At 36.4% G+C, this 13,422-nt stretch overlaps 1 protein-coding gene across 10 annotated transcripts in view; it reads left to right on the top strand.

Moving 5' to 3' along the window:
- The first annotated feature begins 6,698 nt into the window (after window positions 1-6,698).
- The window catches only part of LOC108143289 (neogenin), a 37,169-nt gene continuing 30,445 nt past the window's right edge, over window positions 6,699-13,422 (top strand). For 6 of the 10 annotated variants that reach the window (XM_041707714.1, XM_041707713.1, XM_041707708.1 and 3 more), the window contains exon 1: window positions 8,950-9,173. In XM_041707714.1, coding sequence (XP_041563648.1) covers window positions 8,969-9,173 — 205 coding nt within the window. In that variant the 5' untranslated portion in view covers window positions 8,950-8,968. Of the gene's footprint in view, window positions 7,327-8,949; window positions 9,174-13,422 lie in introns of those variants that run through there. The other 4 variants (XM_041707712.1, XM_041707710.1, XM_041707711.1 and 1 more) reach the window with 4 other exon arrangements.

The following is a 13,422-nucleotide window of genomic DNA, read 5'->3' as shown; positions in this document are numbered from 1 at the left end:
TCTATTACAAACTCCCTGACAAGACGAAACATTTTTCATCAACTCGTAATCAAATTAGTCGCCTGCTAATTTAAACTGCACTAATTTGTCTACATCACGAAGTGAGTTTTCCCTCGGCTGAAGTGAGTATCTTCGGGCTTATCGCTTACCTTCCAGGTTGTCAAAAGGCGCAGGACTCCAAGGAATTTTGTGACAGGCAGCAAGGATTTATTGGCCCAACGTTGCCTGCCTACAATTGCCAACAAGTGCAGAATCCTCTTAATTAATTCCTTTGCGCCAGGCGAAAAGCTGTCAGACCTAAAAGCAAAAACATGTGAAGCGATGAGAGATGTTGGGGAATATAGTTGAGTTTGCAACTGGAATTAATTTGTATTACTTACTAAATACGCTTAAGAGTTATAATGTCTACATACTTGGATTCTAGTTACGGTTACTGGTTTTCATTTTATACTTATTGTCAAAAGCAAATTTTTATTTATATTCCTTTCCACTATTGAATTAAAGTTGTTTTTGAAACAGAATTTCAAAGAAAATGTTTAAAATAAATAAACTTTTCACCACATGCACACATAAGTGAAAATTGTTGTAAACTATAAAAGAAGACATTTGATTTATTCATTTTAATTTAAGCTTTGTAATAGAGTTTTTAAATAACAATTTTTTTATTTATAATCCAACGTCTCTTGGGCTCAACTTTTTTAATTCTTAAAGAGTCCTAGTCAAGTGTCCTCTGGTGCACAAAAATATAATTTTACTTATAAACTGGTATACACGTCTTGTGTTTCTTTAGTTTTTCCTGGCTCCAATTTTCCAGCTGCTGCCAGTTTAAGCTCCAGTGAAGCTGCTGCTTTTTGTCCCTAGCCTTGACTTGAACTTGACCAATGCCAAGGATATCGTTTGTTGGCGCCACCCACCCATCGTCCTTCGGCAACAGCTGCGCAGAATTAAATCATTTACGGGGGGAGGGATGGGAATGGGAAACAGCACTCCAGACAGGCCATGAAATGCAATTTCAGCCGCCAACATGTGGAAAATGCTGTTGCTTGTAAAATTTTTTGGCATGCGACAAATATTTCCCACAATAAGGGGAGCCAGAACTTTAATTTATGTGCAGTGACAAGTGCAACTGCACGCCCCAACGGCAACAACGAGCTGAAACGAGCAACGAGCAACATGCAACACCCAACCAGCAACATGCAGCGAATATTGAACAAAACAGATTGCATTTGAGCAGCTTCCCCAGCGAATAGCAAGTAAATGAGTCTATATTATGGACTCCCAAGAGGCGGAATAATAACCATTGAGAATTTAGATGAAAAGGCCTCGATTTGTGAGGGCGTGTAATTAAAATACTATGCTAAACCGTTCTGGAATTCCATCAGCAAACTGACAAAGTGTCAGAAATTATGCTGATTTTATTTCTCTTTTTATGAACATGCGTCATTTGGGTTTGGGTTTGGGTTTGGGAGGTCTTGCATAACCGCAACGAACTTTGAAAATGAGTCGCAATCTGGGTGAGGGCCCCACCCAAAAGTCCAAAATTCTGATCCGCCATCAGTGAGTCAGATTTGGCGACCCTGTTAAGTCGTTTATGGTTTAAGACAATTCCGAAGAACCCAAAACTCAAGAGTCAATGGCCAAAAGTTTTGTGGCCCAAGAGAGGTCATAATCCAGCGTCAATATTGGCCAAAACTATAAAAGATATTTGCATAATTCATTGATTTCATTATAGTAAGTTTGAATATATTACTATATTCACATAACTACATATTTAAAGTAAAACTAAACAAGAAAGTAATAAAATTGATTAATAGCTTTAAGTAGCTTGTTTACCAACAAAATGCCTTAATTTTTGTAAGTCAAATTAACTTAAATATATAACATTAATTGTTCCCAGCTAATGGAAACAGAAGCCACTTTTAAGTGCCATAATTTTAAATCACCAAAGTGTTATAGCTCTGCTCATAAATGCTTTCTTTCCTGCAAATGATTTAATTTTTTCATTAATTAACATGCTAATAGGAGTTGACTTATCATTCCCCTGTCAAAAATAAAACAAAATACAAAAGCCGAAGCCATTTCCATTTCCTGTTTTTTTTTCCCCACAACTTTAACTGCAACTTTAGCTTTCGAATTTCTTTTAAAACCAATTATCAAATCATGTCGCTGCCGGCTGACAAACTCATTTATTTTGCTCGCTGCACTCAAATATGAGACAGACCCACATACATCATACTTGCACTTGGTGTGGATCTGGAAATGGATATGGACATGGCACTGGGAAAACCCCCTTATCCCACTCGTGGCCCCCACTCTTTAAATGCAACCTAATTTTGCTTTCGTTTCCACACATGCAACTACACGCGATGGCAGAAATGGTTTGTTTTCCTTGAGAAAAGTTGATCTGCCCTTTCCACTCAGATCCCCAACTCATAGACCACAATACCACAGCCACGACCAAGACCGAGACCCAGATCCAGATCCACATCCAAAAAAGTGTCAAACTGTCGCCAGGGCCTGAAATTGTCATTACTCAGTGTCCATTGCCTCGTTTACAGGTTTGAGAATTACATTTGAAAAACGAGGAAAATGGTGTGGATAATTTCCCACTAATTTAAATGTGTGACAATTAAATTTGTAGGTTTCTTCTTTTTGACTCTCAATTAGCTTCTTTCACGAGGAAAAAAACTCAACTCTGCTAGAAGTTAATATGCTATTTTATATAGAAAAATATTTAAAAACTTACAACTTTGTCGTAATTTTGTGCACTTTCAGCTATATACATCCTATTTATATAAAGTAATTCGATTCTTTAATTTAATTATTAGTTCTGACACCGAATATAAAGCAGTAAATTTGAAAACTTGATTTTAAATTCTTCTGTCAGTCACAACTTGTTTTTCTGTTTTTCTTCATTTTCAATTGATTATATTTTTGCAATCCGTGCTATTTTTTTCTTACTTACGTTGGCGCTCAAAATACATCAGCATAAATCATCGCTTAGCGCCACAAAAAAAATGAGAAACAAGAAAGAAAGCAAACTTCGGCAAGCCGAAGTTCATATACCCTTGCAGCTATTGCATGAATTAAATACTTTTGAAAATATTTAAATTATGATTTACTTGAGTATATGCTGAAAAACATTGAAACTATGATGATTTGCAGCTCAATTATAAGATAGTTATTTTATATATTTTTATTATTTCTATGGGAGCTATATGATAGACGTCCGATTTTGATAAAATTTAAACCATAATTCTGAAATAATTAAACATTGCTATATGTCGAAGAACTAAACAAAAAATTAAAAAACAGAAAAGTTATAATTTTTTTTTCATTTATTTTTCCGATTGTTCCTATGGGAGCTATATGCTATAGTCGTCCGATTTTGCTGAAAATTAAAACATAATTCTGAAATACTTAACCATTACTATATCTCGAAGAACTAAACAAAAAATTAAAAAACAGCAAAATTATAATTTTTTTTCATTTATTTTTCCGATTGTTCCTATGGGAGCTATATGCTATAGTCGTCCGATTTTGATGAAATTTAAACCGTAAATCGGAAATATTTAACCATTACTAAATGTCGAAGAACTAAACAAAAAATTAAAAAACAGCAAAGTTATAATTTTTTTTCATTTATTTTTCCGATTGTTCCTATGGGAGCTATATGCTATAGTCGTCCGATCCGGCTCGTTCCGACTTATATACTACCTGCAATAGAAAGACAACTTCTGGGAAAGTTTCATGCAGATAGCTTTAAAACTGAGAGACTAGTTTGCATATAAACGGACGGACAGACGGACAGACGGACAGACGGACATGGCTAGATCGACTCGCCTAGTGATGCTGATCAAGAATATATATACTTTATAGGGTCGGAGATGTCTCCTTCACTGCGTTGCAAACTTCTGACTGAAATTATAATACCCTCTGCAAGGGTATAAAAAGGAGTGGAAACAAGAAAAACATAGCGACATATTAAATTTACAAGTTGATTTTGATTTATGCGCAATGAGCATATGGACAGACACACAAACCGAGATTTGTTGTCTGCAGACGCTAACTTAATTTAACTTTCCTTGTTGTTGTTGTTTGTTTTTGTTTCTGTCACTGTGTTGGTTGCAATATATTTTGTTGTTGTTGCTATTCCGTCTCAATTTGCTGCCTGCGCCGCCTGTCGCCGTCAATTAAGCCGGGAAATCGCAAACGGTTTGAGTTTAAACCGCTTGTAAAATAAGAGGGTGGAAAATTCATTTAAATTAAGGTAGGCCCCCTATTTGCTATGATTTCTCAAATATTTATGTAATACAACAAACTAACTGTACATCGTTACTTCTTATTAACATTATTTTAATATTTTCAATACCCCTTAAATGGTTATAATTACATTTTTCAGATACTCAAAATAAAATACAATGCTTTTTGGAAACACAAACTTATTTATCCGTGCTAACAAAAAGCTTAAAAACGTTATTTTAAACAAGTAAACAATGATTTGTTACAGGAAAAAACTAAATTTTTAGCCCCATTATAATATTCCTGAATTTTGAATTTAATTTATTTAGTTAGAATTACGAGAAGGAGAGTTTTTCTGGATTTTTTAGTTAAAATTAATGAATAACATTTCTTCTAATTGTAAGAAAATATTAAATTGACAAAGAACGTTTTACTGTTCAGAAAGTATGTACACATTACAGTTTGTGCAAATGTTTAATGTTAGCTATAACTCTTTAACAAGTTGAGAACGGTTTTAGCAAGCGAGCACATTTCCTGAAGAGCGAGATAACCATTAATGTATTTAAGCATTTTCCAGGTCCGAAATGTATGCCTTAATTTATATATTACCACACCCAGACTTAATTCACTTAAGCGCCTTTTCATGTTGGCACCTAAAAGCTTTGAATGGATTGGATGCACATTGGAATCAGCATCTCGCCGCGTTTTGTGGGCGCACAGAAGTTTCTCAGTCTGTCGCCATCAACTTCAAACTGGCAGAACAAACACACACAGATACGGATAGGGCTACAAATGCTGGCAGACTCGGGGCAACTCGAATTAATTAAAACTGAAAATTGCAGTATCGCTTGGCAGGGAAATGTGGCTTTTTAAAAACCTGCAATTAGCAGCGTAAAATCTCTGCGGCTCGTAATTTGATAAGTTCTCGAAACTTGACCCACTTTTTGAAATGAAGTCCATCTGAGAGGGAATTTTATTTCACTTATTTCTCGGGCCCACAGCCCCCAAAAAATGTGGGCCCTCCTTTCGCCTGTCGTTTATTTTTACGACGCTTTCATTTAAGCGCTGGCATTTAATGTGAAATTTATCATTCCGACGCCACGCCCCCAGCCATCCGACAAATCGTCGGCCTTGGACAGATTTTTTATTGCACTCACATTTCTCCGAGGCGTAAACTGATATTTTCATTTTTTTCAGCTTTTCAGCTTTTAAAGTTGCGGGTTGTTGGACGTTGGTTTTTAAATGAGAGTTCCTTTGGCACATTCATTTTTTAGAGCCACAACTTTTAACCGCAGCCTGTCTGCGCTTTGGTTGCTTGCGGGTTGGCAATCAAAAAGCTAGAAAAAATGCATTTCAAACAGGAGTTTTTCCATTGCCGCCCGGTGGATAAAGTTTTCTGTCAAAGGAATTTTCCAAAAATAATATTATTATGAGCGAGAAAAGTTTGGGGATAAGTTGAAACGAAATGCATTTAGTTGAAAACGTAATTAAGGTGTTTTAATTAGATCGTCAAAGTTCCTTCTCTCAGACCATTTAAAAAAATTATTTTAAATACTTTTTGTAATTACAGTGAGCACAGTTGTTTTCATTAAAAATTTATTCTGAAATTAAGCTAATGTTGATATTCTCTTGCAGAGGGTTTTATAATTTCATAAAACGTATATATTCTTGATCGGAATCGCCAGGCGAGTACAAAAACAGGGATTTGAGTTTAAGAGCAATCTAGAGGAAACCTTTACAAAAAGTCATATTTTTTTTGGGTTGTTCTTCATTTTATTGTTTCCCACTAGCTATACAACAAAAGGGTAAATTGACATACTATTACTATCAAGAAACTTTTGAAACAATGGTATGCAAATTCAATTAAAGTTTTTTACATGGATGTACATAAATATGTTTTTAGACGACCGAGCGCCGGCTTTAATTTTATAAGAGTCGGCTATTTTATAAAGAAAGAAAAAAAATAATAAGAAAATAGTGAGAGTTATCAACATAACTTTGTTGTTTAACATATACGCATTCGTATAACTCGAGATTAAGATTTATCAAAAGATATTAAAAATAAAATTTATAATTTAATGAAAATCAAAGGACTCATTTTATAGCTTAGCTTGTAACTTGATTGTTTTTAAAAATATAAGCATTAAAATCTGTTTAAATATTCCAATTTTGTTTGGTTTGCAATGGTATACAAACTTCGGATTTCCGATAACTTTATTACTTAAAAAATTAAAACATGAAGTTTTATTAAACGGAAACTAAGTAATTTTGATTAGGTAATCTATACATATGTAATTTATTTTGCGAATTAAAAATTTTGAATTGCCAGCGTTGCGAGAAAATCAATCATTAGAGACGGATAAACATCGATGGTTTATGTTAAACATCGATAGGACCGATATTTTGAAATCATCGGCGACATTGATGATGGTATCGATGTTTGTCCACCACTACACCGCGCAATTCTCGTAAATTTTCGGATCCGACGACGTCGCTGCGCGCATGTATAAAGCCAATTTGCGCCGAAAAAGCGTTGTACCAATAGTAAAAATCACTAAAAGTCAATTACAAAATACAACAAATGCACGTGAAGGCGGATATAAAATAAAAACGCGTATATTTAATACAGAAAACAACCGAAAATTAAAAATTTTAAAAATGCAGCTGCAAACCCCGATGCCTGGCGCAGGTTAGAGCGAGATAACGCTACTTACTCGAGTATGTGTGCAATTTGTTGATAGTATTTGCTGTTGTTGTAAAAATGCCCCGCTTGCAGGCGTGCAACAACAAACAGACCTGAAACCACAAAAAAAAGGCGAATGCCGGCAAAACAAAAACGCGTAAACGTAAATTCGATTGATGCGAAAAGCGCAAAATAAGAAAACCAAAAGCATATCGTCGAAGAATACACAACAAAAGTGGAGGTGGAGTGAGCTAACGTATCTGTGTGCGTCGCTTAACTACGCGTGTGTATGTGTGTCGGTGCAAAGGATAGGAATAGGAGGTGTAATCGGCAATTGTCGGAAATCGAAAGCCAAAATGTGGTAAACAAAAAAATAAATAATAAAACTGAGCCATTCAAATTACAGTGACGAACTTAATTATTGGCACAGTTGACATGACTGACTTTAACATTACTTTTCTCCACTAAAAACTATGATATTAAATCAAAACAAATTTTATTCATATATATCGATAATCTTACAACAAAACAAACTTAACTTCATTCTTGTATCACATTTCTAGTAATTAAAAAAAATTAAATTATAAAAAAACACCTGATTTTCGTTGAACAAAATTATTGGCACACTTAGCCAAAAATGATAAAAATAAACATAAAAAATCGTTCTAAAATTAAAATTAGTATTTTGTGGCTAAGCCCTTATGCTTAATGACTGCCTCCAATCGCCTGGGCATCGAAGAAACTAAGTTTTGGGTAGTTTCTGAACCAATATTGTGCCACTCCTCTACCAGTGCCACCTTCAGCTGGGCCTTCGTGGATATAGCTCGTTTTTTTACCCGTCGATCCAATTCTTCCCACAAATGTTCGATAGGGTTTAGATCTGGAGACTGGGGCGGATGCGGCAAAGTATGTTTTACATGATGTGCGAGCCACATACGGACATCATGAGCCGTATGCTTTGGGTCATTGTCGTGTTGAAAAGTGAATGTGGCTGGTAAGTTCAACTTTTCGGCACTTTTTTTTAGATTTCTGTTAAGGATATCTAAATAATACTTTTTGTTCATGATTCCTTCAATAAATTCCAGTTCGCCGACACCAGCGGCGGACATGCAGCCCCACACCATGACGCCTCCACCACCATGTTTCACAGACATAGCTAGGTTCTCTTTACGAAGTTCCGTATTGGGCTTTCTCCAAACAGTTTGGCGGCCATCAGATTGAAAAATGTTGAATTTACTTTCATCGGAGAAGATGACATTGTTCCAAAAGTCTGTTGGCTTACTCAAATGTTCTTTTGCAAAGGCCAAACGCTTCTGCTGGTTGACTTTTGATATAAGTGGTTTTCTTCTTGCAACGCGACTTTTGTAGTTAGCTTCGTGCAGTGTCCTCCGAACCGTAATAGGGTGAATATCTTTTCCAAATTCATTTTTAACTTCAGCTGCAATCTTTGTTGAAGAGATTTTTGGGTTCACCTTCACCTTCCTGATGATCCTGGCCTGCTCCCGGTCAGTCAAAGCTTTAGGTCGACCAGTATGCTTAGCACTTTTCAACGATGAGGCTCCTTTAAAACGCTGGACAATGCTTCGAATGGTAAAACGGCTTCTATCCATCATTTCCCCAATCTCAGCATATGATTTGCCTTGATTATGCAAATATAAAATTATTTTCCGTTGAGATTCAGTGGTTTCCTTTTGTTTGCCGCTCATTTTAATAAAATTTGATCAATTTTGGTTAAGAATAAGGCACTGCGTGGTTTTTAGCTTGAAAATGTATAGGCACGCAATTCCGAAAATAAAGATAACGGGACTTTTGAAGAAAAATGTAGCCAGATCGATGAAATTTCGACAAAATAGTTCACTATTACCTAAGTGTGCCAATAATTTTGTTCAACGAAAATCAGGCGTTTTTTTATAATTTTAATTTTTATAATTACTAGAAATGTGATACAAGAATGAAGTAAAGTTTGCTTTGTTGTAAATGTATCGATATATAAGAATAAAATTTGTTTTAAATTTATATCTTAATTTTTCGTGGAGAAAAGCAATGTTAAAGTCAGACATACCAACTGTGCCAATAATTAAGTTCGTCACTGTACCTCCGATTGTAAACGACGGTTTCCAGTCTAATCAGCGAAAAATCGAACAGAAAATGGCCCGAAAAGTAAACAAACACAGCAGGACAATTTGGAGCTGGCTAGTCGGCAGTTATTTGATCCTACAGTTGATTGGAAGCAGTTTCGCAAGTCAAGGTAAGAAATTCAGTCTAAAATTGAAGCTGGACATTTGAGTTTTTATAGATTTAATGGAAATTCACTTTAAACCAAATTGATTTTAACCAAATAGAAACCATCCATCTCTACCTTAAAAGATAAAAAGCTCTTAGATGATTTGCCTATTAATAATTTTCGTATAAATCCAACAAATTAAATTAATCAAATTGCATCATCTCTAAATTTTTAAAACTCAAACTCTTCTTTACTTAATTCTTCGTTTTGATACTAAATTTATCGTACCTTTTCTACTTGTATGGTGAAAAACATAAACTTTAACTCATATGTATGTATTTAACAAATAATAAAGCTAGTTCAGTTTTGGCGACAAAATGTCTGGACGACGTGCCAGAAAGCAGGAATTTGGGTTCAAAAAGCACTCATGATCGCGAGGTGATGTCAACCGCAGCTGATAAGCAGTCATATTTCGCACCTCGCGCTGTTTTTGCACTCGTAAAAACCCTTCACAGGTCGAACCATATGTGCTAATCACTCGGGGTAATTCACCGTAATTGCGTCCCATCATATCACCTGCAGATAAGAACTCAAAATAAGAAGGTTGCGAAACGGCTATCTGCACCGATAGTACCTCAAATTTCGAACATTACTAATGAGCTTCGCTTGAAACGAGATAAACGAAACAATGCACAACAAGAATTTAAAACTGAAACTTGTTATCCAATAAAATTGCCCTCCATGTTTACATTTATATGAGCCAAAACAAACACTAACTGAGCCTTACTTTCCTGTGAAAAAAAACGTTCAGAAATCGTAGAAATAGCCCCAGACAAAATGGAAGTCATTATCATTAGCTCAAGCCTAGGGAACAAGTGATCTTAAAGGATCAGGTAAGGCAGGTATAAGCAGTACAGGCAAAATTCAATTAGGATTCGGGATCAGACACAGTTTCAGGTCAAATTTAGGGTCCTAAATCGAGATTAGAAAAGATCGGTAGGCAGCTGCACAAAGCATCAACTGATTGATTTGGTTTCAAACTAAGCCAGGGGTGGTTCAAAGGCTTATCATATTTCAATTTTTGGTTCGAGAAAATAAACAATCGCCGGAAATGAGGGAGGGATAATGGAAATCCCCACAAAAAGCGCAAATAATGCAAACAAATTAAATGTTCTGTGCTGAATCTGGCTTTTTTTCCGTCGATTCGAGCAAAAGCAACCCCTAAAAGTGAAAATTTTCATGATAGGGGGAGCCGTCTTATCAGCTGCGAAATTTATCAATGCCAGCGCTCCAAAGGCAAGACCCCCAAAAAGTCTGGTCGTAAAAAATTGTCGGGCATGTCATATGCAAATGGAATAAAAAATCTTTGAACCAATTTTTAGGTCATGGCATGTCATAAGTCGCAGGACTTTATGCCAGATTTAATTAAAAGCATTCCCCCACATAAGCTCAAGCTCAATGTGGTGGGGCGGTAATTAAAAATACTTTACTTACATGGGTGTAGCCAGCAGAAAAGAAATGGTGACAACAAAAGGTTTGGAAGGACTTTCGACCACTTAATACCTATTAATCAGTTTTTAGTAAATGGTAATGGATAACACAGTCAAAGCGGAGAAAATGTCTATAAAATGTGATTTAAAATCTTTAATCAAAGAGTAATGTTCTGAATTATTTTAAAGCTATATAGCAAAATCAAGTAATTATATGTAGAACTAATCGAGTATTTTCAAAAATCTTAGAGGATTTAGTAACTAGTTTACTTATAACATTAAATTATGTTAATATACCCGCGGACCCTGTTAGTACCGCATACAAAAACCTCACGTGCGATGTCCTGTTCTCATTTTCGTGTTTATTTCCTAGCGTTCTTTGTTTTCACTTTTCTGGCCATAATTCCTTGCTTTTACCCTGGGAACTGTGGCAATTGTTTAGTGTCCTGGGCGAGTCGCTTTCGCTGGTTTTCCCTGGCTTTTCCCCGTGTCCAGAAGCATATTTAGCCGCATTACGTGATACAATATATGAGTGACATGTTATTCTAATTTCGCACCCCTTTTCATATTCCTGGCCACATTTTTTCCGTTTTCCTCCAAGGGTGCGCTTGTCAAAATAAACATTTCCATATGGTGGCCATAGCCCCCGGGCGATGTGTCGCAATGTGACAAAGAGAAAAGACGGAAAAGAAAGGGACCATCGGGGAAAGAGTGTTTAGAGGTCTCGAATGAGGTCACTTCTTCTCCGTTGAATGCAGACTAATTACGGACCGATGCAAAGTCTCTCAATTATGTTTAAAACTCGGTCGTCACTCTGAAGTGTTGACAAAGCGGCGGAAATTGTTCGTCGTTCGAGGTACTTGGTTCTGAGGGACTATATATAGGTGTCTACACTCAAAGGACTTGGGAATGTCGCACTTTTGTGCCACTTATCGATGGTAGATGTGAGGTGTCATGTTCGTTTTTGGATTTCATTTTTTTAAGATTTGCATTGTTCAGCATTTTTTTCCGGAACTATGATAACTTTTGTCCCTACAAGTTGCACGAATAAAGTTTTGCGAGTGATCTGTGGTTAAACAAAAGTTTTGCTTATCATTTAATTAAAAAAAATTGTGTTATATTTTATTCTTTCATGCTGAAAAACAGAGACAGCGTCTAGATGTTGCATATATTTTGGGAAACTCATGTTGCGGGAATTTTTATGGAAAACAGCAGGAGGAACCGTATTCGACACCAACAAAAAAAAAAACAAGCAAGCAAAGCTCTTGCATACTCAGCAACTTTGATAAACAGAGAAAGAAATAAATTTCAATATAATTGATAAATATAAATATATATTTAATGTGTTAAATTGGGAATATTTTATTTAGTTTTAAGAATGGCTTTAATATTTTTATTTACTTTGAATTTGTAGTGTTTAAGAAATTCTAATTGTTGGATTTATTTAAATTTCTTAAGCATTTACTATTGTGTTGAATCGTAATCAGACCTTTTTTATTTTAGTATTGACGAACCAACTAATTTAAAATTCAAAATATAATAAACAAGTAAAAGGCTAATTTATTTTAAGAAAGAATGACTTGCGAAACATTTTATTTTCTGTGTTTTACTGCTGCTGCGTTGGCAGAATGCAATTTCGTTTGCAACTTCGAACTCGAACCTTCCCTTCCACCGATTCGACATGACAACATGAATAATTCACTTGAACCCGCCACAAAAACAAAAACAACAACAACAAGCCGAAACCGATTCTGCAACGCAAAATGCTCGAAAAGTTCAATGCACGCAACCACAAAATCCAGATTTTGACCGACTAACAGAAGAAGGAGATTCGGGGGAGATTCAGGAAGAACGAGTGGCGATCTCAGGGCAGTACAGGAAATGTTTCTGACCATGAAAGTATCTTAGCAACAATGTATATCGCTTTGCATTTAGCATACTGTACTTTTTTGTGGGGGCGTTTCCACAAGGATTAGGGCCAATTTGCATAGGTGCGTGGGTGATCCGTAGGTGGCGGACTGCATTACGGCGAAGGACATGGCTAGAGATTCCAGTAAATAAATAGTTCCAACCCACTTCAACAACAAGCGATCTTGCCGTACTTAACTTGTTCGACTGAGTGAGTGGCTTAAAGTGCCGTTAAAACAAGCCTGGCCCGCAAATCTCACACCTCTTTCGAGGGGTCTCCTCCATTTCCCATTTCGCATTTTGCATTTACCATTCCCAACTCCACACCGGGGCTATAAAATATCAGAAATTATCTGCCTCCACGCCTCGAATCGCACTTAATCACCTCGAGCAGATGCCAAAGGAGTGAAACGACCGAAACGGAAGTCGGCAACAGTTTTTTAAATGCAGTCATTTAGCCAAAGTGCCAAAGTGCTGGCCAGGCCAAGCCAGGACAGCTCGGAGACCGACTCTCTATTGGCTCCAAGATCTGTGATGTGATGTGGCCACGCCCTGCCCAAAAGAACTCAATTCTACCGGATGATTTTCTCCACTCCGGGGAACTGGCTTTGGTAATTATTTTGTGGCCAGTGGAGCGAGCGATAAGACAAGCGGGCAAAGTAAACAAAGTTTTTGCATTGTGTTTTTCCAGCACTCTGCATCTGCGCTTCTTTTGCTTCTTTTTGCATTTTCTGGTTTCAGGTTTCGCGTGCCCATGGGCTACATTAATTGAAAAAGTCGCTCGCTTTGGTTGGCAAGCAAATGAAGTTGGTCTTGGCTTTGGAAGTTACTTGACATGCTGCCTATTCCCCCATCCCCCCATCCCCCCGCTCTCC

Source organism: Drosophila elegans, unplaced genomic scaffold (genome assembly GCF_018152505.1).
Source record: "Drosophila elegans isolate 14027-0461.03 unplaced genomic scaffold, ASM1815250v1 contig_183, whole genome shotgun sequence".
Lineage (NCBI taxonomy): Eukaryota > Metazoa > Arthropoda > Insecta > Diptera > Drosophilidae > Drosophila > Drosophila elegans.
This window is presented reverse-complemented; position numbering and strand designations above follow the sequence as displayed.